The sequence below is a fragment of the Miniopterus schreibersii genome, assembly GCF_964146895.1.
Source record: "Miniopterus schreibersii genome assembly, chromosome: 10".
NCBI lineage: Eukaryota > Metazoa > Chordata > Mammalia > Chiroptera > Miniopteridae > Miniopterus > Miniopterus schreibersii.
The window spans coordinates 939,507-959,737 of record NC_138110.1 but is presented as its reverse complement, the minus strand read 5'-3'; the positions used below and the strand labels follow the sequence as shown (position 1 = coordinate 959,737).

Genomic DNA, 20,231 nt, shown 5'->3' with positions numbered 1-20,231 from the left:
TAGATGCGCACACACGCACGCACGTGCACACACTTTGCTGGTCTCAACAGCTCTTCCCAACCCCACCCCAGGGGACTCAGAGCAAGAGGTGATGCTGACCACCAAGACCCCCAAGGCCACTGTGGGAGGCCTGAGCCCCTCCAAGGGGTACACCTTGCAGATCTTTGAGCTCACCAGCTCAGGGAATGTCCTGCTGGCTCGGAGGGAGTTTGTGAGTAAGTCCGCCATCTCCCACATGGATTCCACCTTCTGGGGGGTGAGTGTATGTGGCAAGGAGGCTGGAGCTGAACCCTAGCAACACCTCTGGACTGAAGGCCCTAGGCCTGGTTTTGAGTTCCACTCTCCAGCCGCCCAGGAGCCTTGCTTATAACTCCTGACATCCCTGCCTGTCTCCTAGGGGGCCGGAGTCCCATGGAGCCTGGATGTACCCTTGCAGAGAGGGTTGTACATGCTGGCCTCCTAGCCCCCCAGGCCTCTGCTCCCACCCTGATGGGGTCCTGACAGCCCCTTGTGTCTGTCTGCAGTTGAGGATTTGAAGAGTCACTCCATGAGCAGGAGCAGCCGGAGGCCCCTGGGGGCAGCTCTGGAGCCCTCACCCCCCCATGTGGGGAGCCCAGACCCTGACCCTCGAGTTACCTTGGCCCCAAGCCAAGACTCTCCCACTCTTGGTGGGTCCAAGTGGGGTGAGGGTAAGTTACTAGGGGAGGGGATAACCTAGCTTCTCACATTTTCTCTGCATGTGGCCAGAAATTTCTTTCTCATATCTGACCTCACACTCTCTAGATTTAACTAAAGCGTTTGGCCACCTCTGGGGCTCACTCAAACCCGTGGGGGCAGGTCATCCACTGGGGTGTTCTCAGGGCCCTGGTGCCTGGTCCCACCTCCACCCCCGACCCCCCTCAGGTGTCCCCCAGCCTGAGTGTGGCAGGTGAGAGGACACAGCTGTGACCTCCCCCAGGAGTGCGCGGTGAGGAGCAGCACTCCCCGAGAGGCCCCGGGGGAAAGGCCCCTACTCAGCCCAGCCCAGAGAGGGAGAGCCACACCAGGACGTCAGTGGGAAAGAGAGAGAAGCCAGGTAAAACAGCCAGGGCACCGGGTTCCGTGGGCTTGCAGGTGGGGGGGACAGCTGTGTGACCCAGGGCAGGGCAGACAGGTATGCTGTTTTCTGCATGAGTCCCTGCAGCCAGGGCTGTGCCTCCCCCATCAGATGGGGTCTCACTGCACCTGCCTTCTCAGGACCTTCCACGGGGCATCTGGCCCTGACTCTGGGCTTGGCCTAGAGGTGCTGTCTCTGTGCAAAACTCAGGGAACCCCAGACCCAGGATGGGGGAGTAAGTCTTTGTCTACAAAGAACTCTTGGGTCCTCAGGACAAGGCCCAACCCCAGAGGTGAGGCCTTGGCCCAGAGTGGGCCAATGGAGCTGTCCATAGCACTGACCCCACCCACCCCAGTCTTCCAGGCCTTGGGTAGCTTCTGCCCACTGGGCCTGGGTGTCAGCTGGCTGGGGGAGGTGGGCCTCAAATAGCAGCCCTCAGGTAGACAACCATGCCCAGTGGCCAGCCTTTCCAAGGCTTCTGGAGGGTAGAGGCACTGGAGCACCTGGGTGTTTCATTAGGCCCTCTTTAGAGGGCTTGGAGGAACTGACCCCATGGACCAAGGTCCACATGGGGTTTTCCAAGTCTGGTGAGACCCAAGCACCTCTGGAGTCCCTTTCCCTCAAGACTCAGCCCCTGCCTCACTTGGAGGCAGGAGCCCTATGGCCCCTCACCCTCCACCAACCCCCGGGAAGGAGATTCTGGGTGGCTGGAGACACCTGACGCAGTGGGGCCCTGCAGCAGCAGTGTGCCTTACCCATGCCTCACCTCCCTCCCTGCCCACCCAGCTGGCCCTCAGTTCCGCTGCATGGCCCCTGTACCCGTGGACATGATCTTCTTGGTGGATGGGTCTTGGAGTATTGGCCACAGTCACTTCCAGCAGGTCAAAGACTTCCTGGCCAGCGTCATCGAGCCCTTTGAAATTGGGCCAGATAAAGTCCAAGTAGGTGGGTTTTGGCCCCATGCCCTGTGTCCCCACCCCTGTGGTACTCAGAGTCTCTCCCCAGGCCCCAGTGCAGGCAAGAAGTTGGTCAGGGGCCTGAGGAGAGCTGTCAGCTGACTGGTGTGGCCTGCAGCTGCCAGGCCAGGCCAGGTGGGAGTCCCCAGCTGGGCTGGTGGGACAGCTGGCCCCTGGGAGGACATTCTGGTGAATCCTGTGTAGAAAGCGGGGGCTTTGCAAGCATGTGCCCTTCCTGGTGACTCCAGGTGGCCAGGCTGTATGCATCCTGCCCCTGCCCAGCACTCCAGCAGCCACTCCTGGCACCCACCTTTCCAGGCCTGACTCAGTACAGTGGAGACCCCCAGACCGAGTGGGACCTGAACACCTTCAGTACCAAGGAGGAGGTGCTGGCAGCCACACGCAGCCTCCAGTACAAAGGGGGAAACACATTCACAGGTCTATTCCCCACCTCACTACCCCTCCTCTCAGGCTGTCCTTAGAGCCAGCCTCCCTTTATGCCTCTCCCAGACTTGCGAATTTATACATTTATGCGTAAACCAAGCCCAGTGCTGGGTGGAGCTGACCCCCATTCTCACCTTAGTAAATGGCAAATCACTCTCATTTCTTTTGGGTGAGAATGTGGTTCTAGCCAGTGGTCTCACTGAAAGTGAGTGGCTCCTCTGATAGAAGCTTCTGGAAGGGGCCACCAGTGGGCGTGGGTGTGGGTGTGGTCTTTCTGGAAGCAGCTTCCTGGGTTGTGTCCAGGGCACAACCTCCTCCCTTCCCCCCACACCGGGGCCCCCTGCTCAGGGTCTCCCTGCTCCAGGTACTGCACAGCTGCTCGGGGGCGGGGTGTGGAGTACCAGGCCCGGGTCTCCTGTGTGTAGTGCCTTTGAGGGCAGGGGAGGAGGTGTCCCTGCCCTGCGGACACCCCCAGCCTGGAGGGCCCAGGCTTGACACGGTGGGCAGAGGGAGCATGGGGGCCAGTGGCTGGAGGAGTGGGCTTGGGTGGGGAGGACGCAGGGACCGTGCTGGGGCCTCTCTACTTGATCCCCGCTGCCCCCCAGGCCTGGCCCTGACCCACGTGCTGGAGAAGAACCTGAAGCCTACAGTGGGGCTCCGTCCACAGTCAGCCAAGGTGGTGGTTCTAGTGACAGACGGCAAGTCCCAGGACGACGCCCATGCTGCTGGCCGCATCCTCAGGAGCCTGGACGTTGACGTCTTTGCTGTGGGTGAGCAGCGAGATCTCTGCAGAGTCCTCTCAGCCGTAGGCTCCCGGTGCAGGTGGGAGTTTGCATGCCTGCTTCCCCTCGGGCTGGCGGCCTCGTGGCCTTTCTGAGCCTCAGCCCCAAGTCTGTGAAGCACAAGGACCCCTCCTTGCTCCAGGGAGCTGGGGACAGCTCCCAAGCCAGGATCTGAGCACCACAGGCACTTGGAGGGCAGTGCAGAGTTGGCAGGTGGGGGGCGATGGGCTGGTTTGCTGCCTGTAAACATCTCCCCACCAGGCCTGGCCTTACCTCTGCACCAGCCCCCTGCTTCCATCTCTCCTGGGGTCCTGCCAGGTGACCCTGTCCTGGGCCTGTGGGGTCTTGGCTGGGACTGCCTCCCCACCTGCTGGGTGGCTCAGGTTGTCAGGGGTGACAGCAGCTCTGCAGGGCTCCTCCTTACCCTCCACGTCTGGCGGGCAGGCGTGAAGAATGCTCATGAGGCTGAGCTGAGGCTCCTGGCATCCCAGCCACTGGACATCACCGTCCACAATGTGCAGGACTTCCCCCAGCTCAGCACACTGGCTGGCCTGCTCAGCCGCCTAGTCTGCCAACAGGTCCAGGGCAGGAGCCTGAGTCAGGGCCCAGGTGAGCCGGCAGGTGGGGGCTCTAGGGCAGGGTCACCCACGCTTGCAGCCTGGCCAGTCCCTACCTTGCTGCTTTGGGCAGGACGGGGGCTTGTGGCTCCTGTAAGGACCTCCCTGGAACCCTTCCCGCCCCATTTCCGTGGCTCTTTGGGGTCGGCAGCCCCCACCTGGGAACACCTGTTTTTCCTCAAAGTGGCTGCCAGGGAGAGCAGGAAAAGCCTCTAATGCCAGCTGCCTGCGCTGACCATCTGCCTTTCCTCCCTCAGTTAGACCAGCAGCAGCCACTCCAGCCCTGGACCCCCTCTCCACTCCCACCAGCCTGGTCCTGACCAAGGTGACCTCCTCCAGTGTCCACCTGTCCTGGACTCCAGCTCTGCAGCCACCACTCAAGTACCTGGTGGTGTGGCGGCCTTCCAGGGGTGGTGCCCCCAGGGAGGTGAGAGTGGCCCTCCTCCTGCCCCATGCAAAGTCAGGTCTGGAATGGAGACCCCAAGATGACGAAGTCATTGTGGGGAAAGGGCAGGATGGGAGTGGCCCTGCCAAAGCCCAGGCCCCGAGAGCCCAGTCAGATGGCCCAGTGAGTAGATACAGCAGGTATGGGTGCTCACACCCTCTAGGACTGCTTGCTCTGCTCCAGGAGCAGGGACAAGGGCGCACAGGAATCCAGGACCGACTTCATTTCTCTGCCCTGCCCCCGGTACCCCATCCTGCCAGCTCCATCCAAGCTCCTGTTCCAGGTGTTGGTGGAGGGGCCCAGCTCGTCTGTGGAACTGCACAACCTGACCTCTGGAACGGAGTACCTGCTGTCTGTGTTTCCCGTCTATGAGGCGGGGGTTGGAGAGGGCCTACGGGGACTGGTGACCACAGGTGGGCGGGGCAGCTGGCAGTCCTGGGTCTTAGTCCTAACCTGGGGTGGGGGCACCATTTCCAACTTGTTATGTAACTGAGGCCAAGTCCAGGACCTCTCTGACCCTCAGTGTCCTCTTCTGAATACCAATGACGTCATTTGTGCCATCACCACAGCCAGAAATAGGGCCCATTACTGTTAACTGCTCACGTGTTTCTGGAGCCCCTGGCCCCTGCCAGGCCACAGCCCAGGCCTGCCCTGAGCTCTTTCCCAAGGTCATTGAGACATGTCCTGCAGCTCATTTAAGGTGCACAGCCAGTGGTTCTCAGTGTGTTCACGGAGTCCTGCACCCGTCACCACAGTCAACTTTAGAACAGAAATCCTGAGCGCTTAGCTCTCGCACACCCCCCGCCCACCCGGCAACCCCTGATCTGCCCCATCATTGTCATTTCTGGACCACACAGCATGTGGCCAAGTTGCCTCTGGCTTCCTCATGGGGCCCTTTACCCGCTGGGACCATGGCTCTCCCACCCTAAACAGAAACCCATGGGATGGCCATGTTTCCTCAGAGCTATTAGCTGGAAACTTGGCCCAGGGTGAAATCTGGGGACAGAGATTTAGAATCCTCTCTGGGGAGCTGCCCCCAGGTGCTGTTCTCTGGCCTCTCTGTCCCCTGGTCTGTGGTGTGATTTCTGCCTGTGGCGCCCCCTCTTCTAGCGCCTCTGCCTCCACCCCAGGCACTTGCCCTGGCCACAGTGACACCCAGGACTGTCCGACTCACCTGGCAGCCCTCGGCCGGGGCCACCCAGTACCGGGTGCGGTGCTCACCGGCCTCCGTCAAGGGCGAGGAGGAGGGTAGAGAGGTGTGTGGTAGAGGGTGGAGAAGGCAGCTGGGGCCGATGGGGTGGGGAGCAAGGTGGGCAGGGGCCAATGTGAGTATTGTCCCTGCAGGTGCGGGTGGAGTGGCCAGAAGTGCTGCTGGGCAGCCTGGAGCCGGATACGGACTACAATATCTGGGTGCAGAGCCTGCAGGGCGCACAGGCTAGCAAAGCCCGGGGCATCCGCGCCAGGACCCGTGAGTGCCTGTCCCCCAGTCTGCCACCCACCAATGGGCAGAGGCGCCACTCTGGTTCCCTAAGCCTTCCATGGGGTGGGATCCCCATCTGGTGGTCCTACCCATTCTGGCTATCGCCCATGCTTCCCCCATACCCTTGGGGAGTGGCACCTGGTCCCTGAAGCCTTGCCTTGCTGTGTCCACAGCACCCCTGGCTCCCCCCAGACACCTGGGCTTCTCCGATGTGAGCCACGACTCGGCCCGCGTGTCCTGGGAGGGCACTCTGAGGCCTGTGCGCCTGTTCAGGGTCAGCTACGTGTCTAGCGAGGGCAGCCACTCGGGGCAGGTGAGAGCAGGCTGATGTCCTGTGGGGGTCACTGGGGGACCCAGCATCCAGGATGCTGAAGTGTTCACCGGGGCGTGGCGCCTCCAGCTGTCCCCACCCCTGAATTCACACAGCACTGACACTGTCCCCGCCCTTGGGGACCTCAGCCTGGCAGGAGAGGATGTATGAAGCGAAGGACCCTAAAATGACCATGACTGACAGCTCTGCTGAGGCTGGGGCATTAGGCGGGAGCTGTGAGGGGTGGAAATACTGCTGCTCTTGGGCTGTTTGGGGGGAGGCCCCAAGAGGCCCTACCCCATTGTGGGGGACCCATACCCCCTTTCCCCACTCTGGGGGAGGGCATGGGTCCGTCCTGGGCAGCAGGTCCTGGGCCTCGATCTCCTTCCAGGCAGGAGCTACCCCTTCCCCAGCTTGAAGGGTGGGCTCCAGACCCTAGCGATGTCCCCACTCGCCTTACAGACAGAGGCTCCTGGGAATGCCACCTCAGTCACACTGGGCCCTCTCTCCTCCTCCACCACCTATACTGTTCGTGTCACCTGCCTCTACTCTGGGGGCAGCTCCTCCACACTGACCGGCCGCCTAACCACACGTGAGTCCCCAGGCCAGGCTATGTCCCTCTTCCCCAGTGGATGGTTCAAATCAACACGTATGCTTAGGTGTCTCCTCTGTGCAGCCCTGAGCCAGGGGGACAGATACCTGGACAGGTGAGACGGTGCAGGGTCCTCAAGGGGCCCTGGGTGCTGGGTCACCTCCAGGAAGCAGGTCTGTGTTCAGTCTGTAGCCTAGTCCTAGGAGAAGCAGAAATGTGGACACAGCCACCACATGGAGACTGGGGGTCCCCTCTGCCCCCAAGTGTGATCCATGCCAGCAAATCCTCTTTAATAGGCACCTGAGGGCGCTTAAGGTGAGTCACCTGAGGGGGTCATGCAGGCCCTGCCACCGCAGCCTCAGTCTCTCTCTTTCATCTTCCAGGGAAAGTCCCCAGCCCGAGCCAGCTATCAGTGACAGAGCTCCCTGGGGACAAGGTCAGGCTGGAGTGGGCGGCTGCAGTGGCATCCGGTGTGCTTGTCTACCAGATCAAGTGGACACCTCTGGGAGACGGGAAGGCCCATGAGGTGTGTGAGAAAGAGGACATCCTCTCCCTACACCCAGCTCCGGGGCTCACACCCCAGTGTGGCACCTTGGGGATCTGCCAGCCCAGCCCATGGCCTGTGAGCCAGGCCCGGCATGAGGTCACCACTCGTGCAGGGTGCACATCTGGTCCCTCCTCTCCACAGATCTCCGTCCCAGGGAACCTAGGCATGGCCATCCTGCCTGGCCTGGGGAGGCACTCAGAGTACGAGATCACCATCCTGGCCTACTACAGGGATGGGACCCGCAGCGACCCCGTGTCCCTCCGTTACAGCCCCCGTAGGTGACCCCTCAGCTACAGGGCAGTAACAGCCCTAGGGACCCCAGACTTCCTCTGCTCTACAATCCCAGGACCCCAAACTCCCAGAATTGCTAACAGGCAGCTCTCCAAGTCTCTGATCCTCCAGCCTGATTGGTGGGGTTCTTAGAGTCTCCCTGAGCTCTTCAGGCAGGTGTTCCTGGAGTGGCCCCATGGGTCCAAGTCACCTGGCGTGGCACAGTGCTCAAGATGGTCTCAGAGCTGACCTGTGGCCCTGTCTGTCTCAAGGTCACAGGGCAGCGGGGTGTGGTGTATGTATGGAGGGTGTGGTGGGGTGAGGTGGGGGCCATGAAGACCATGGGGGGTGGTGTGGGAGGGAGTGAGGGTTGTGGGGTGTTGGGGAAGTTGACGATGGTGGGGGCTGTAGGGTAGGAGGGTGGAATGGGTAGGGGGCATGGCACAGCATGGTGGGGCCTGCCGCTGGCTTCTGGCCCTGCCCTTGCTGAACCCCTACTCCCCCCAGTCAGCCTGAGCCCGCCCTCCAACCTGGTCCTGGCTTCTGAATCACCGAACAGCCTGTGGGTCAGCTGGACGCCCCCTACTGGCCATGTTCTCCACTACCGGCTAACCTACACGGTGGCCTCGGGCTCTGGACCAGAGAAGTTGGTGGGTCTCCGTGGAGCTGTGAACCATTGCCCCTTGTGGGCCCTGGGTCCTGATGGTGGGAAGGCGGTGGGGAGGCACCTGTTGAGCTCTCCTGTGGCAGAACACACAAACAAAAGGAACTGCGATGCCTAAGCGAGCAGAGGCATTTGGGCAGGGTGGCTCAGGTGCCCGTGCCCCCCAGGTCTCTGTTCCAGGACCCAGGAGCAATGTAACTCTCCCCGACCTGCTGGCAGCCACCAAGTACAGGGTCCTGGTCTCAGCAGTGTATGGAGCAGGGGAGAGCATCGCAGTGTCTGCCACAGGCCAGACAGGTGAGTGGGCATGAAACCCCGGACCCCAGGCAGCCCCCAGATGCCAGAACCTGTGAGGCCACTCAACCGAGGCCGCCAGCAGGTCCTGGGCCCTGATGCTCCCGCACCTAGCCTGTGCTGCAGAGCCGAGCAGAAGGGAATCAGGTTTCTGTGAAGCCTCCTCTGCTGTAGAGACAGCTGAGACCAGCAAACTCATGCTGGTGCGGCTGCCCCGTCTGCAGGCCCAAAGCTGGGGACATGTCCTTGTCCTGTGTCAGCCTCTGGAGGTCAGGCAGACATCCCGCCCATGGGAGCAGCTCACAGACTGGCAGGTGGGCGGGCGCACAGGGCCAATGGGAGGCGACGAGGAGAGGCTCCCAGCACCTGGACTTGGCATCAGTGGTTCCTGGGGCCCGTCCCCTGCAGGCCAGAACCCCCACGGTGTCTGCTTGCTGTCCATGCTGGTTCTGTGGACAGTGACAGCCGCTGGGAGCAAAAGGCCCTGAGGGACAAGACAGCCTCACCACCTCAGCTTCCCCTCTGTGGGGTCATAGTTTTGGCTTGAATGCCTCTGGGGTCAGGGGCCTCACTACTCGGTGAACAGCTGCCACACTCAGCACCGTTCCTGTCGGTGGCAAGAGCTGCTTTTTGCCCTATGAGTCCCTTCACTCACCCACACCCACTTCCAAGAGCCTGGCAGTGGAACAGGCTTGTACAGCCCAGCCTTGGGACAGCGTGTGCCCCCATTGGCATTTCTGCACACTCAAGCATCTCCGTGGCCCTGCCATTTGGGACACATTGGGGTGGCCGGTTCCCTCTCAGTGGGAGCACCGTGACTGGGTGCTGCTTTCCGGGGGTGGAAGTAACACCCCTGAGATGACAGGACACCATCCCTGTCCCTCCCCTGTCCCTGAGGCACAGGGACCATAGGCCCGAGGAGCTGCGAGAGGGCAAGGTCAGTCATGTAGTCCAACCATCTCCAGACCACAGGGCAGGACCACTGCCCAGAAGGAGGTGGAGGCCCCTCCCCACTGACCCTGACCCCCTGTCACCTCTCAGCAGCCTGCCCGGCCCTCCACCCAGACGGCTCTCTCGCAGGTGGGTCCAACCCTGGGACAGCTGCCCCCCTGCCCACCCCCACCCTCTCCTCCTACTGGGCCCTCTGGGGGATGGGGCCCGGGGACATCAGAGGGCACTCGGGGGGGGGGGGCACACCTTGGAAGGTGTCCCTCAGGTTTGGCTGGTGTCCTTGTTCCCAGCACACAGCCGTGGTCACTGAGGCCTGTGCAGGTTCCTTGTTCAGGTCACATATCAGATGCGGTGGAGCAGAGGAGACGTGGGGCCCTGGGTCCTGTGCAGCCTCTGTATGTCTCTGCTGACCAAGCTCTGGGTGGGGAGGGGCCACCTGGGGTCATTTACAGACCCTCCCACAGGGCTGACGTGTGGGCACCAGCCATGGTCAGGCAGACCTGCCCAGAGCGGGGACAGTGGGGGGTGTCAACAGGGTGCAGGGAGGGTAGCCCACCCTGTCCTGACAGCTGAGTCTCCCTGGTGTCTCCTGAGAGGGAGCAATGAGGCCTCGCTGCTCAGACCCTGAAACAGGGAATCGGGGACAGGACAGGCTCCTCTTTCCTGCCTGCTCCCACGCTGGGCTCTGAGCGCCCAGGGAAACGAGATTCATGCTCACTTTGTACCGTCAACATTGGAGGAGCTGGCTAAATCTGGTGGGTGGTGGGACCAGCAATGGGCATCCGTGACTCTGCCAGGCAGGGGGTCAGATGCAGAGTCGTGAGGAGGCTGAGGCTGTGAGCAGCAGAAGGGGTGGGACATGTCCCCGTCTCTGCCCTAAGCCCTTGGCCTTGGGCCTCCTCTATGTCTCTCCTGCTCTGTCCCACACCCTGATGCCTGCTTTTCTTTCTCTTTTCCTCCTGCCCGCCTCGCCCTCCCCCATCTCCGTTTGTCCCTGTGTCTTCCCTGCCCTGGCCCGCCCAGGGTTTGACCTGATGGCGACCTTCGGGCTGGTGGAGAAGGAGTATGCCTCCATCCGTGGCGTGGCCATGGAGCCTGCGGTGTTTGGCTCGACCAGGACCTTCACACTCTTCAAGGACGCTCAGCTGACACGCCGGACCAGGTGGGTAGCAGGGCGTGGGCTGTGGCCTGCCTGTGATGCAATGGCCTTGGGCCTGGAGGTGGGTGTAGGGCAGAGGGCTGTACCTTGCCCTCAGAGCACCTGTGGTCGAATCCCCAAAAGCCCTGGGAGGGAGCTCTGTCCCTTACATCTCATGTTATGCATGGGGAAACTGAGGCAGGAGAGATCTTGGTCCCATGGACCCCACTCTGCAGTCCCATGGGTCTGGGCCCTGGAGAATAGCTGTGATCCCTCCAGGCCCCAACCCTTTCAGGCCTGCAGTGTCCCCCCTACCTGTGCCCCCACAGCAACATCCACCTGGCCACCCTCCCGCCAGAGCACACGGTTGTCTTCCTCCTGCGCCTCCTCCCAGAGACGCCCCGCGAGCCCTTTGCACTGTGGCAGATGACGGCTGAGGACTTCCAGCCTGTCCTGGGGGTCCTGCTGGATGGTCAGTCAGTCAGGAGGGAGGGTGGTGGGCTCAGACTGCCCCTTGAAGCCTAGCCGGCTGTAGTTCCTTAGCAAGACCCCTCTAGGCCAGACGAGGGTGCCGATGCCTACCCATGGAGACGGGGGCTGCTCTCCACAGCAGCCATCCTGGGGCCACCCGTTCCACCCTGGACAGAAGGTGCGCGGGCCTCACGTGCTCTTCTGCCCCCACAGCTGGCAGAAAGTCCCTGACCTACTTCAGCTACGACCCCAAGGCGGTCTTGCAGGAGGTGACCTTTGATTTGCCTGAAGTGAGGAGGATATTCTTCGGGAGCTTCCACAAGGTCCTGGAAGGTTCTGGAAGGACCAAAGCCTGTGTCTCTCCTGCCTAAGATCCTCCCCTGCCCTCCAAGTTCTGGAACAGACCCCCCTGGACTCTGCAGGATATGCCCCCTGTCTCCCAACAGCTGGTTGTCCATGGCCATGGCTCCCCCTAGAATGCTAGAACTTCCTTGAGAATCACTTTGGCCCATCTGAGCCTCTGCCCCAAACATCCTGTCTTAATTTGGGTTGAAGAATATCCCAGCCCTTCTCTCTGCTCCCACAAATTCTGGGAGGTGCATTTCATCCATTTCACAGAGGGGAAACTGAGGCCCAGCAAGGGAGTGGGGTCTCAGAGGCTTAGGGTGGGGTTGGGCCCCCGGCGATGGGCACTTATCCCCCACCTGGCCAGGGCTGTGGAGAACCTCTGTGGTGTCTTGCAGGTACATGTGGCCGTGGGCCACTCCAAGGTCCGGCTCTACGTGGACTGTAGGAAGGTGGCCGAGAGGCCCATTGGGGAGGCGGGCAGCCCTCCTGCCACCGGCTTCATCATGCTGGGGAGGCTGGCCAAGGCCCGAGGCCCCAGGAGCAGCTCAGCTGCGGTGAGCCTTGGCTTCATCCTGCCTGGCCAGTCAGGGACCAGTGGACCCCCAGCCCCTCTCACCCTGAGCCACATCTAGCCAACTGAGCTCCTGCCCTGATTTGTAGCTCCAGCTCCAGATGCTGCAGATCGTGTGCAGTGACACCTGGGCAGAAGAGGATAGGTGCTGCGAGCTCCCTGCATCGGTAGGTGGGCAAGTGCCCACCAGGGGCCACAGTCTGTAGGTAGATGGGTCATCCAGGTCATCATGGTGCTGGGAGAGATCCAGGCAGGCTTCCTGAAGGAGGTGACCTCTGGGAAGCATCTTGGAGGCCCTGGGGACAATGCAGGTTGGAGCTGGCCAGGAAGATCCCAGCTGCAGGGTGGTCACAGCCGAGCACGTGGGGCCACTCCCCTTTACCGTGACTTCCGTGTGTACCCATGCTTGGCAGTGAGAGAGGGTGTCCTGCCCCAGCGTTTGTGCTTGTCAGCCCCCAAGATCGGGTCCCCACCCCTTACCTCCATTCTCTGAGGTGTGGGTTTGAAAGTTCCCTGAGCTCTAGGGTCAGACAGGAGCCCGGGAGAGGGTCCATTTAATTATGGGTCTCCTTCCAGAAGGACAAAGAGAACTGCCCTGCCTTCCCTTCTGCCTGCACCTGTTCCTCACAGACCCCTGGGCCTCCGGGACCCCAAGGACCTCCGGTGAGTCCAGCAGCCCTTCCTGGCAACATCTTGCTGCCACTGGCAGACGAGGGTGGCCCCCCTCCCCATGCCCCCTAGATGGGAGCCTGGTCCCAGCAGCCATCCCCAGGCCTGCCGCACACATGGGATGCACTTGACATGTCTCCTTGCTGCCTTGTCACCCCCAGCCCATGGGACCTCCCGGCAAGCCCCTTTCCCTTCATTCCCCTGGCCCCCTCTTCTGAGCCAATCCCTGCTCCTCTGGTGTGGGACCCAGCATATCCCATCTTTTTTTGTTACTAATCTCGAGGATATTTTTTCCATTGATTTATAGAGCGTGGACGGAAGGGGGGGCAGAGAGAGAGAGAAACATCAGTGTGAGAGAGATATTGACTGGTTGCCTCCCGCATGCCCCCTGATCAGGGCCGGGGATCGAGCCTGTAATCCTCTAACCACTGAGCCACACTGGCCAGGGCAGCATGTCCCATCTTTCCCGGTCCAGGTGGGGGTCCAGGACCATTCCGCCTGATGTAGGGTTGTGATCCCACCATGGGTCAGACCCAGCACTTCTGCCATCCTGAGGGAGGCTCCAGGGCGACTGAGGGGGAACCTGGGTCTGTGAGCACCCACTTTGTGCTCGGGGCACAGACCTCACCAGAGCGAGGCCACCTGCACCTGAGTCTGCAAAACAGCTAGCAGCTATGGGAGGGAAAGAGGGCCCAGGATGGCCTCACCCAGAAGCCCCTTTCCCTTCTCTACCTGAGCAACACTAGGGGCTGATATACACCCCAGCCCTGTGGGCCATGCCGGGTTCAGCCCTGCTTGTGCCCCTGCAGGGCCTCCCGGGCAGGAACGGAGCCCCAGGACAACAGGGCTTCCCAGGGCCCAGGGTAAGTCGTGGATCCTACCAAGGGAGCCTGGAACCTTCCTGGGGAGGACCCCCAGCACATTCACAAGAGCACAAGAGGGAGCCCTACTTGGCCCAACCCCAGGTGGAGGAGACTCCCCAACTGGGAGTGAGGTGCCCTCCCTGGGGCGGCCAGCTCCCCACCACGCATCGCTCAAATCTGTCATGGACTGGTCTTGGACGTGTGACAGGTGAAGACGTGTCCACACCGTATGTGGGTCCCTCACAAGCAGCTGCAGTGCCTTTGAAAGTTGCCGGGACTTTCTTGTTGGACACGCGTCCTTCAGCACCTTTCCACTGGGGCATTTTAAGAGCCCCTTACCTTTGATCTGAGCTGTGACTCTTGCTGCTGGTGTGTTTAGATTTTCGCATCATTCATGAAAGATAATGTTTTTTTCTTTACAGAGTTTGGTGTGTTGATATGCTTAATTCTCAAAAAGAAGCATTTTTTCCCTGGAATTTCAGTTTAAATAGTGTTGGTGTTGTTTGTCCTTTAGAGGTTTTGGTTTATGCTACAGTGAGGTGACCTGATGCAGCCTCAGGCCCAGTACCTGGCTGTGGAGCAGGGTCGCAGCAGGACCCTCCCGGGTGGCTCTGGGGTTGAGGACACTCTGTGGACCTGGGTCTGGATACCACAGGCAGCCAGAGGGCTGGGTGCTGTGGAGGACACGATCGGGGAGGGCCTGTGGGAGCAGCCTGGTGCCTTCTCAGCCCTTCCTCTGCCTATGTCTCCAGGGAGAACCCGGGCCACCTGGACAGACCGGACCTGAGGGTCCTGGAGGTCAGCAGGGGTCACCAGGGACCCAGGGCCGAACTGTCCAGGGACCTGTGGTAGGTGTTGCCTCCCTTCCCTTCCTTCCTGCTGTCCCCACCCACCCCTCATCCTGGGCCCCTCTCTGCCCGGGCCCTGAGGCTCAGCCTGTACTTCTCCTTCAGGGTCCGCCAGGGGTCAAAGGAGAGAAGGGGGACCATGGCCTGCCGGGCCTGCAGGTAGGGGCAGGAGGGTCTTGGGGCAGGGCCTCCTCCTCCTCTGGGTCAGACTTGGCCCCAGCCTGGCCACTGCCTGTTCTCTTCCAGGGTTACCCCGGCCACCAAGGCGTCCCCGGGAAGGTTGGCCTCCAGGGTCCAAAGGTGGGAGAGAAACCTGCGCGGAGGGGTGTCTCGAGATGGAGGCTGGGGTGGGGTTTCCCCCTTCTCTCACCCCACTCCCATCCACCCTGCCCCACTGTGGCCTGGCCGGGGCAGGGGAATGGCAGCCCATGCGGGCGGGTGGGCAGGCCCTGAACTTGGTCGGGTTCAACTGCTCTCAGAGTGAGACATAGGCGTGTACGCTGTCACAGGTGTGGCCATTGTGGGAGGCATGTGGATGGGTCTGAGCCCCACCCCAGCCCACCCTTCCCTTTGCCTTCAGGGAATGAGAGGCCTGGAGGGCACCGCTGGCCTGCCTGGACCCCCTGGACCCAGGGTAGGCACTGCCTCCTTGTGAGCCCCTAACCCTGCCTGTCCCCACCCACACCCCCCCCGAGGTCCCTTGGGGCTGAACTGAACATGCTCACCCCATGAGGTGACCTGGGGGTCCTCATTTTCCTGGGCTGCACCTCCCTGGGCCAGGCCGGGCATGGGCAGTCCTGTGGCCCCCAGCACCGCAGAGATTCGCCTAGACAAGAGGGGCTTTCTCACCCCCACTGCAGCTTGGTGTAGAAATGTAGCACCTGTGTAGCCCCAGTCATGCCTGTACCCCAATTCCACGTGGCAGGGAGGTGCCAGGGTTCTGTGGGCCTGGCTGGGGCGTGATCCCTGCCCCTCTCTCTGCCTGTTGGAGGGCTGGTCACTCTCCCTCCCTCAGAAGCACCTTCCTTCCCGAGCCGACTATTCCTGGGGTCCCTGCTGAGCTCAGTACCTGGGAGCCACTCTGAGTGGGGGTTCTGGGCTGGGTGCTAGGGAGGCCAAGCTACCCCTCTGAGGTGGGCGTGAGGTAGAGCCTGTGGGAGGAACGGGCCTGTGGAGGCTGGGGACAAACCAAGGGTCCAGGGGCCCGGATGACCAGGCCAGGGCTGGAGGGAAGAGAGGCCAGTCTGGCAGGGGCTACAGTCGGGTGATCTCTGCATCTCCTCAGGGCTTCCAGGGCATAGTGGGGGCCAGGGGTACCAGCGGGGAGCGAGGACCCCCAGGGGCTGTAGGGCCCACGGTAAGTCCTTTCCGCACCCAGACAGCCCCAGCAGATGGGGGCGGGTGACAAACATGGACGTCCTATGGCCGGCATGTGTGTGAAGTGAGGCCTGTGCTTTCAGAGTGGTTGTGGAGCTGGTCTGCAGCAGGGATAGTGGGGGTGCCCCCTGCCAGGCCCAAGACAGATAGTGGGGACAGGTGATGGGGCTGGGGGCTCCACGGGGGAAGCAGAGGGATGGGGTTCCAGCAAGTTCCTGGGAGCTGGGAGACAGAGGCAGGTAGGGCCAGGACAGGGATGTCATCTGACAGGTCAGGCTGGCTCAGGCGGGGAGATGGGGGGTGGGGGAAGGGGTGGTGGGGAGGTGTCTATTCTCCTTGGGTGTGGTGTTCCTGCTGCAGGACTGTCCCCATCTGACAGGTGGGCCCTTTGCCCTTTGGGACTCATGCCTCCAACCCTCCAAGTATCAAAAATTGTGCCCACCCTGTGGGGGCCGAATGCCTTGTCTCCCTCCAGATGGACAGAGCCCCAGGCTGCGGGGTGAGGGCCACGGGAGTCAGGAGGGTGAGGGGAGAGGCCAGTCTAGGTCCTCTCCCTGCCCCGGGCTTACTTCTCTCCTTTTCCTCGGCTCAGGGGCTGCCGGGGCCCAAGGGGGAGCGAGGAGAGAAGGTGAGTGTGTCAGTGTGGGGGGCCAGGGCACTTCCTTGGGGGCATGGGACCCAGCAGCCTGGCCACACTCTGTGGCCTGTCTTCCTCACAGGGAGAGCCACAGTCCTGGGCCACCATCCACCAGTTTGTGACCCAGGCCTGTGAGTCCGCCATCCAGAGTGAGTGGCCCAGCCTCATCGAGGACCCTAAGCCTCCAGTGCCCCATGTGTCACTGTCCCCACACCGGCCAAGCTGGACAGAGCCCGCACCCAATCTTAGCAAACCCAGCCTTGCTTGGCCATTCTCCCTGTCACGTACCGTGGAGTCCTGGGGGGGCAAGGGGCTCTTCCCTGCCCCCACCCCCTGCTGATTTGCTCCCCATTCCCAGCGCACATGCTAAAGTTCGACTCCTTCCTCCATGAGAGCACCAGGCCTCCCATGCCCATCTTGGAGGCCCCTGGGCCCCCGGTCACACGCAGTGAGGCCCGGCTCCCTGGAGAAGGGGGACATGGTGGTCCCCACGCTGAGGACAGAGGTACGGGCCAGACCCCCTGGGGAGGGGTCTGGAGAGACCACTCTCCCCACACGCTGTCCCTGGGCTTGTCTCTGTGTGGCTGGGTGGGGACACAGGGCGCCTCAGAGGTGGGTCAGCAGAACTGGTGGCTGCCTGGCTTCCTAGGGTCCTCAAAGCGGCCCCTCCCCCAAATCCCAGGGAGTCTGAGCTCAGGGCCACCGCTGCCCTTCCTTCCCCTCTCTCCAGTCTCTCCCACAGCCTCCTCCCACCTCCTCGCCTCAAATGCACAGGAGACTTGGTCCGGTGACCTTGTCCATCTGATGGGCTGGAAGCCTGTCACGGCTCAGATGCTGACTGATTGAGGGAGACAGAGCTTGCAGCCTCCATGGGGGGAAAGGAGGCTGGGTGGGGGGAGGACAGCACTGCACTGTGGGCGGGGTGTGGGGGTGTGGAGGGCAGGGAGGGGGCCCTGCCTGCGGGAAGCCCCTGCCCACCATGGCCCAGACGTTGCCTTTGGGATCAGAACCCCTCTCTGCACTCAGCCTGTCTGGACAAGGCTGGCGGGCATGTCATGAAGACCCCACCCTGCACCTCCCACACCCAGCCCCACCTCACCCTAACCCTCGGCCACCCAGCCACAGTCAGTGCCTGTTTGGGGCCCTGAGCCTCCAGCCTCTGCCTGAGGAGGAGGGGCACAGACGCTCAGCTTCCCCTCGGTCAGAGCAGAGCCCCGAGAAAGGAGTGTTGCTACCTGCTGCCCTCAGTCCTAGCACCCCTGTTCTTCAGGTGAGCCTGGAGCCCTCACCCAGACAGGCAGCCCCCAGCCACAGGGCAGCAAGGTTCCAGGATCCCCCGGAGAAGCAGGTGAGCCTGGCCTGGGGGGAGGAGGCAGCGGAGGTGCATGGGGGCCTCAGGGGAGCCCAGCAGGGCTGTGGATGTGGGAGCCGAGGGAGGCCCTGGCCAGGAGGGTGGAGCAGGTGTGCACCAGGGAGGACGCCTGGGCCAAGCGGGCATGGAGCAGTGCCTGAGGGGCAGGGTCCTGCAGAGGGCTCACAGCATCTCTGCTCACGGCCCAGCTGGACTTGCCAGACAGTGGGGGCTGGGCGGGCTGACTGGGTGTCAGCTGTCCATCGTGTCCCCAGACCTGCCCATCTTCTCTCTGGCCAGGACATTCCCTGTGCTGCCTCTAGTGACCTGCACCTCCACTCTGGAGTCTCAGACATGAAGCTAGAGAAGCCTGGAGTCTGGGGAGGAACCGGAGATGGATGGGGTGGCCAAGAGGATGGCTGTACTTCACCTTTGTACCATTCCCAGAGTCACATAAACCCAGAGCACGCAAGGGAGGTGACTGCTCATTACGGGAGAGACACATGCGTCCCTGTCCAGTGGAGTGAGATTCCCCACTTGTCTCAGAGAGAAATCACCCCAAGAACCCCCCTCCAACCTCACAGTCTCCCTGTTGCCTTGGGTCTCACCCCTCCTTCCCTCAAGGCCACCTCAGCCCCATCTTGAGCCCTGCAAAGCTCCGTCCCTGCCTAGGCCAGGAGTCCTCAGTCTAAGCCACACGCTGAGTCACCTGGGTGGGAGAGGGCTTAAGAATGGTGTCCAGCCCACCCTCAGAGGCCAATGTGGCCACAGGGCCCAGCCTGGGACTCCGCGTCTGGGTGGTCTCAGCCCCTGCCTCCCATCCGGCAGTCTCCCCTTGGATGTCCTGTCTACACTTGCTAACCTGGAAACCTCACCAGCTGTGGGCTCCTCTGGCGGATTCAACTCCAAGTAGTTTTCTAAACATCAGGAGGAACTTGGGGTGGGGGCTCCTTCATATACAGTGGCCAGCAGGGCTTCCAGGGAGACAGTGGACCAGAGGCAGGAACAATGTGAGAAGTGAAGGTGGCAGGAGGTTCCACCTTCTGCCCAGCCCTCGAGAGGCCTGAGGTTGGACCTGGCCGGGAGGACCCTGGCTCGGCAGGAAGGCTGAGCACAGGGCCAGGAGAGGGGTCAGCACTGTGGGAGGGTCTGGATACTGTCCTAAGAGTGACTGGAAGCCGCAGGGGTTCTGAGCAGGAACTGACATGGCCGCCTGAAGATAAGCGCTCAGGGAGCCAGGCGGGTGGGACCTCACCTGTTGTTCACTGAGATGGAGGTGGCTGGACTGCACGGGGAGGCAGATTCGGGGCAGGCTGCTGGCTGAGCCACTGGTGGGGGCTGGGGGCAGGCCCTGAGCTGGAGAGCAGGTTCCAGGTGCCGCCCGTAGCTAAGTGGTGAAGCGGAGCAGGTGAGTGGGTTGTGAGTCTGGCATTCATGAGGGCAGAAGTGTGGGCCCCACCATTTTGGAAGTGAGTAGAAGCCACGGGGCTGGGTTCCCTGGGGGTGAAGGTGGCCTGGCTTGTCCTAGGACCGAGTCTCAGGCTCGTCTCAGAGGCTGGAGGGTGTGGGTGCAGAGGCCACCTGCCGGGATGCTGCCAGAAAAAGCAAGGTGAGAAGTTGGCAGGGCCAGTGGGGTGTTTGGTCAAGGAGGCCAGCAAGTGGGAATGATGCTGGAGAGGGCACTGGACTTCTGCCACCCACCCTGTCCACAGCATCCCCAGCTGGGGCCAGCTCGCCTCTAGCCTGGGCTAGAGAAGGACATGAGTCTGCTGCTGGCCCTCGACCATTTGACCTGCGCTGTGGGCTGATTGCACAGTCATTCACACAAAGCTGCCACAGCCCAAATCTCTGCACACACCTTCACGTACACGTGCACACGCGCATCCACATCCACGCGCACAGCGCCCGTCCAGCTGTGGGAGATGAATTAACGGGAAAGTGTGACACCTGAGAGCAAAGCTGAGCAGGGCAGACCAGGCAGAAGGGCACGTTCTCCACGGCCCATTCAGTGAAAACCAGAGTGCCTTCGAGGATTGAAGGGTGGGCATTAATGACGTGAAGGCATAGGAACAGCCACTGGAAATACGGCACCGGCACCATCAAGAGAATAAACCAACAGGATGGGCCGAGTAACCCGGACACAGCTGAAAACTGAGCATAAGGTCAGGCAGGGGTCGCCAGACGATAGAGGGTGAGGTAGGGTCACACGTGTGGCACCCACACCACAGCTCCACCAGGCAGGTTGGAGTAAGCGAGGTGGGGAATGTTGAAAGAAGTGTTTTTTAAGATCTGGGAATTAGAGGAAGTTAATGATCTCAGATTGAAAGGCCCAGAGTGCCAGATGGGGTCGATTTTTTAAATATAGGTTCATTCACACAAAACATGATGAACACAGAGGAAACAATCTTTAAACATCCACAGAATAAGAGCCGCTCCACGGCAGAACCCGGAGGATAATGACCTCCACGTGTTGGAGGAAAAATACTCAGACTTTATATCCTGTCGAGTCC

The 20,231-nt window shown here is 61.6% G+C and overlaps 1 protein-coding gene across 2 annotated transcripts in view; it reads left to right on the top strand.

Moving 5' to 3' along the window:
* LOC308563189 (ADP-ribosylation factor GTPase-activating protein 1-like) overlaps window positions 1-18,191 on the top strand; it is a 38,249-nt gene extending 20,058 nt beyond the window's left edge. For both annotated transcript variants that reach the window (XM_081149994.1, XM_081149995.1), the window contains 36 exons: window positions 72-215; window positions 525-689; window positions 959-1,075; window positions 1,883-2,041; window positions 2,371-2,490; window positions 3,102-3,266; window positions 3,723-3,887; window positions 4,153-4,322; window positions 4,624-4,753; window positions 5,451-5,596; window positions 5,685-5,808; window positions 5,994-6,133; window positions 6,593-6,722; window positions 7,106-7,248; window positions 7,411-7,543; window positions 8,047-8,189; window positions 8,371-8,500; window positions 9,539-9,577; window positions 10,472-10,610; window positions 10,916-11,058; window positions 11,271-11,380; window positions 11,801-11,959; window positions 12,066-12,143; window positions 12,553-12,639; window positions 13,455-13,508; window positions 14,261-14,356; window positions 14,462-14,515; window positions 14,603-14,656; window positions 14,937-14,990; window positions 15,642-15,713; window positions 16,113-16,232; window positions 16,326-16,361; window positions 16,453-16,519; window positions 16,729-16,875; window positions 17,641-17,718; window positions 18,022-18,191. In XM_081149994.1, coding sequence (XP_081006120.1) covers window positions 72-215; window positions 525-689; window positions 959-1,075; window positions 1,883-2,041; window positions 2,371-2,490; window positions 3,102-3,266; window positions 3,723-3,887; window positions 4,153-4,322; window positions 4,624-4,753; window positions 5,451-5,596; window positions 5,685-5,808; window positions 5,994-6,133; window positions 6,593-6,722; window positions 7,106-7,248; window positions 7,411-7,543; window positions 8,047-8,189; window positions 8,371-8,500; window positions 9,539-9,577; window positions 10,472-10,610; window positions 10,916-11,058; window positions 11,271-11,380; window positions 11,801-11,959; window positions 12,066-12,143; window positions 12,553-12,639; window positions 13,455-13,508; window positions 14,261-14,356; window positions 14,462-14,515; window positions 14,603-14,656; window positions 14,937-14,990; window positions 15,642-15,713; window positions 16,113-16,232; window positions 16,326-16,361; window positions 16,453-16,519; window positions 16,729-16,875; window positions 17,641-17,718; window positions 18,022-18,044 — 4,034 coding nt within the window. In that variant the 3' untranslated portion in view covers window positions 18,045-18,191. The remainder of the gene's footprint in view (window positions 1-71; window positions 216-524; window positions 690-958; window positions 1,076-1,882; window positions 2,042-2,370; window positions 2,491-3,101; window positions 3,267-3,722; window positions 3,888-4,152; window positions 4,323-4,623; window positions 4,754-5,450; window positions 5,597-5,684; window positions 5,809-5,993; window positions 6,134-6,592; window positions 6,723-7,105; window positions 7,249-7,410; window positions 7,544-8,046; window positions 8,190-8,370; window positions 8,501-9,538; window positions 9,578-10,471; window positions 10,611-10,915; window positions 11,059-11,270; window positions 11,381-11,800; window positions 11,960-12,065; window positions 12,144-12,552; window positions 12,640-13,454; window positions 13,509-14,260; window positions 14,357-14,461; window positions 14,516-14,602; window positions 14,657-14,936; window positions 14,991-15,641; window positions 15,714-16,112; window positions 16,233-16,325; window positions 16,362-16,452; window positions 16,520-16,728; window positions 16,876-17,640; window positions 17,719-18,021) is intronic.
* The last annotated feature ends 2,040 nt before the right edge of the window (window positions 18,192-20,231 follow it).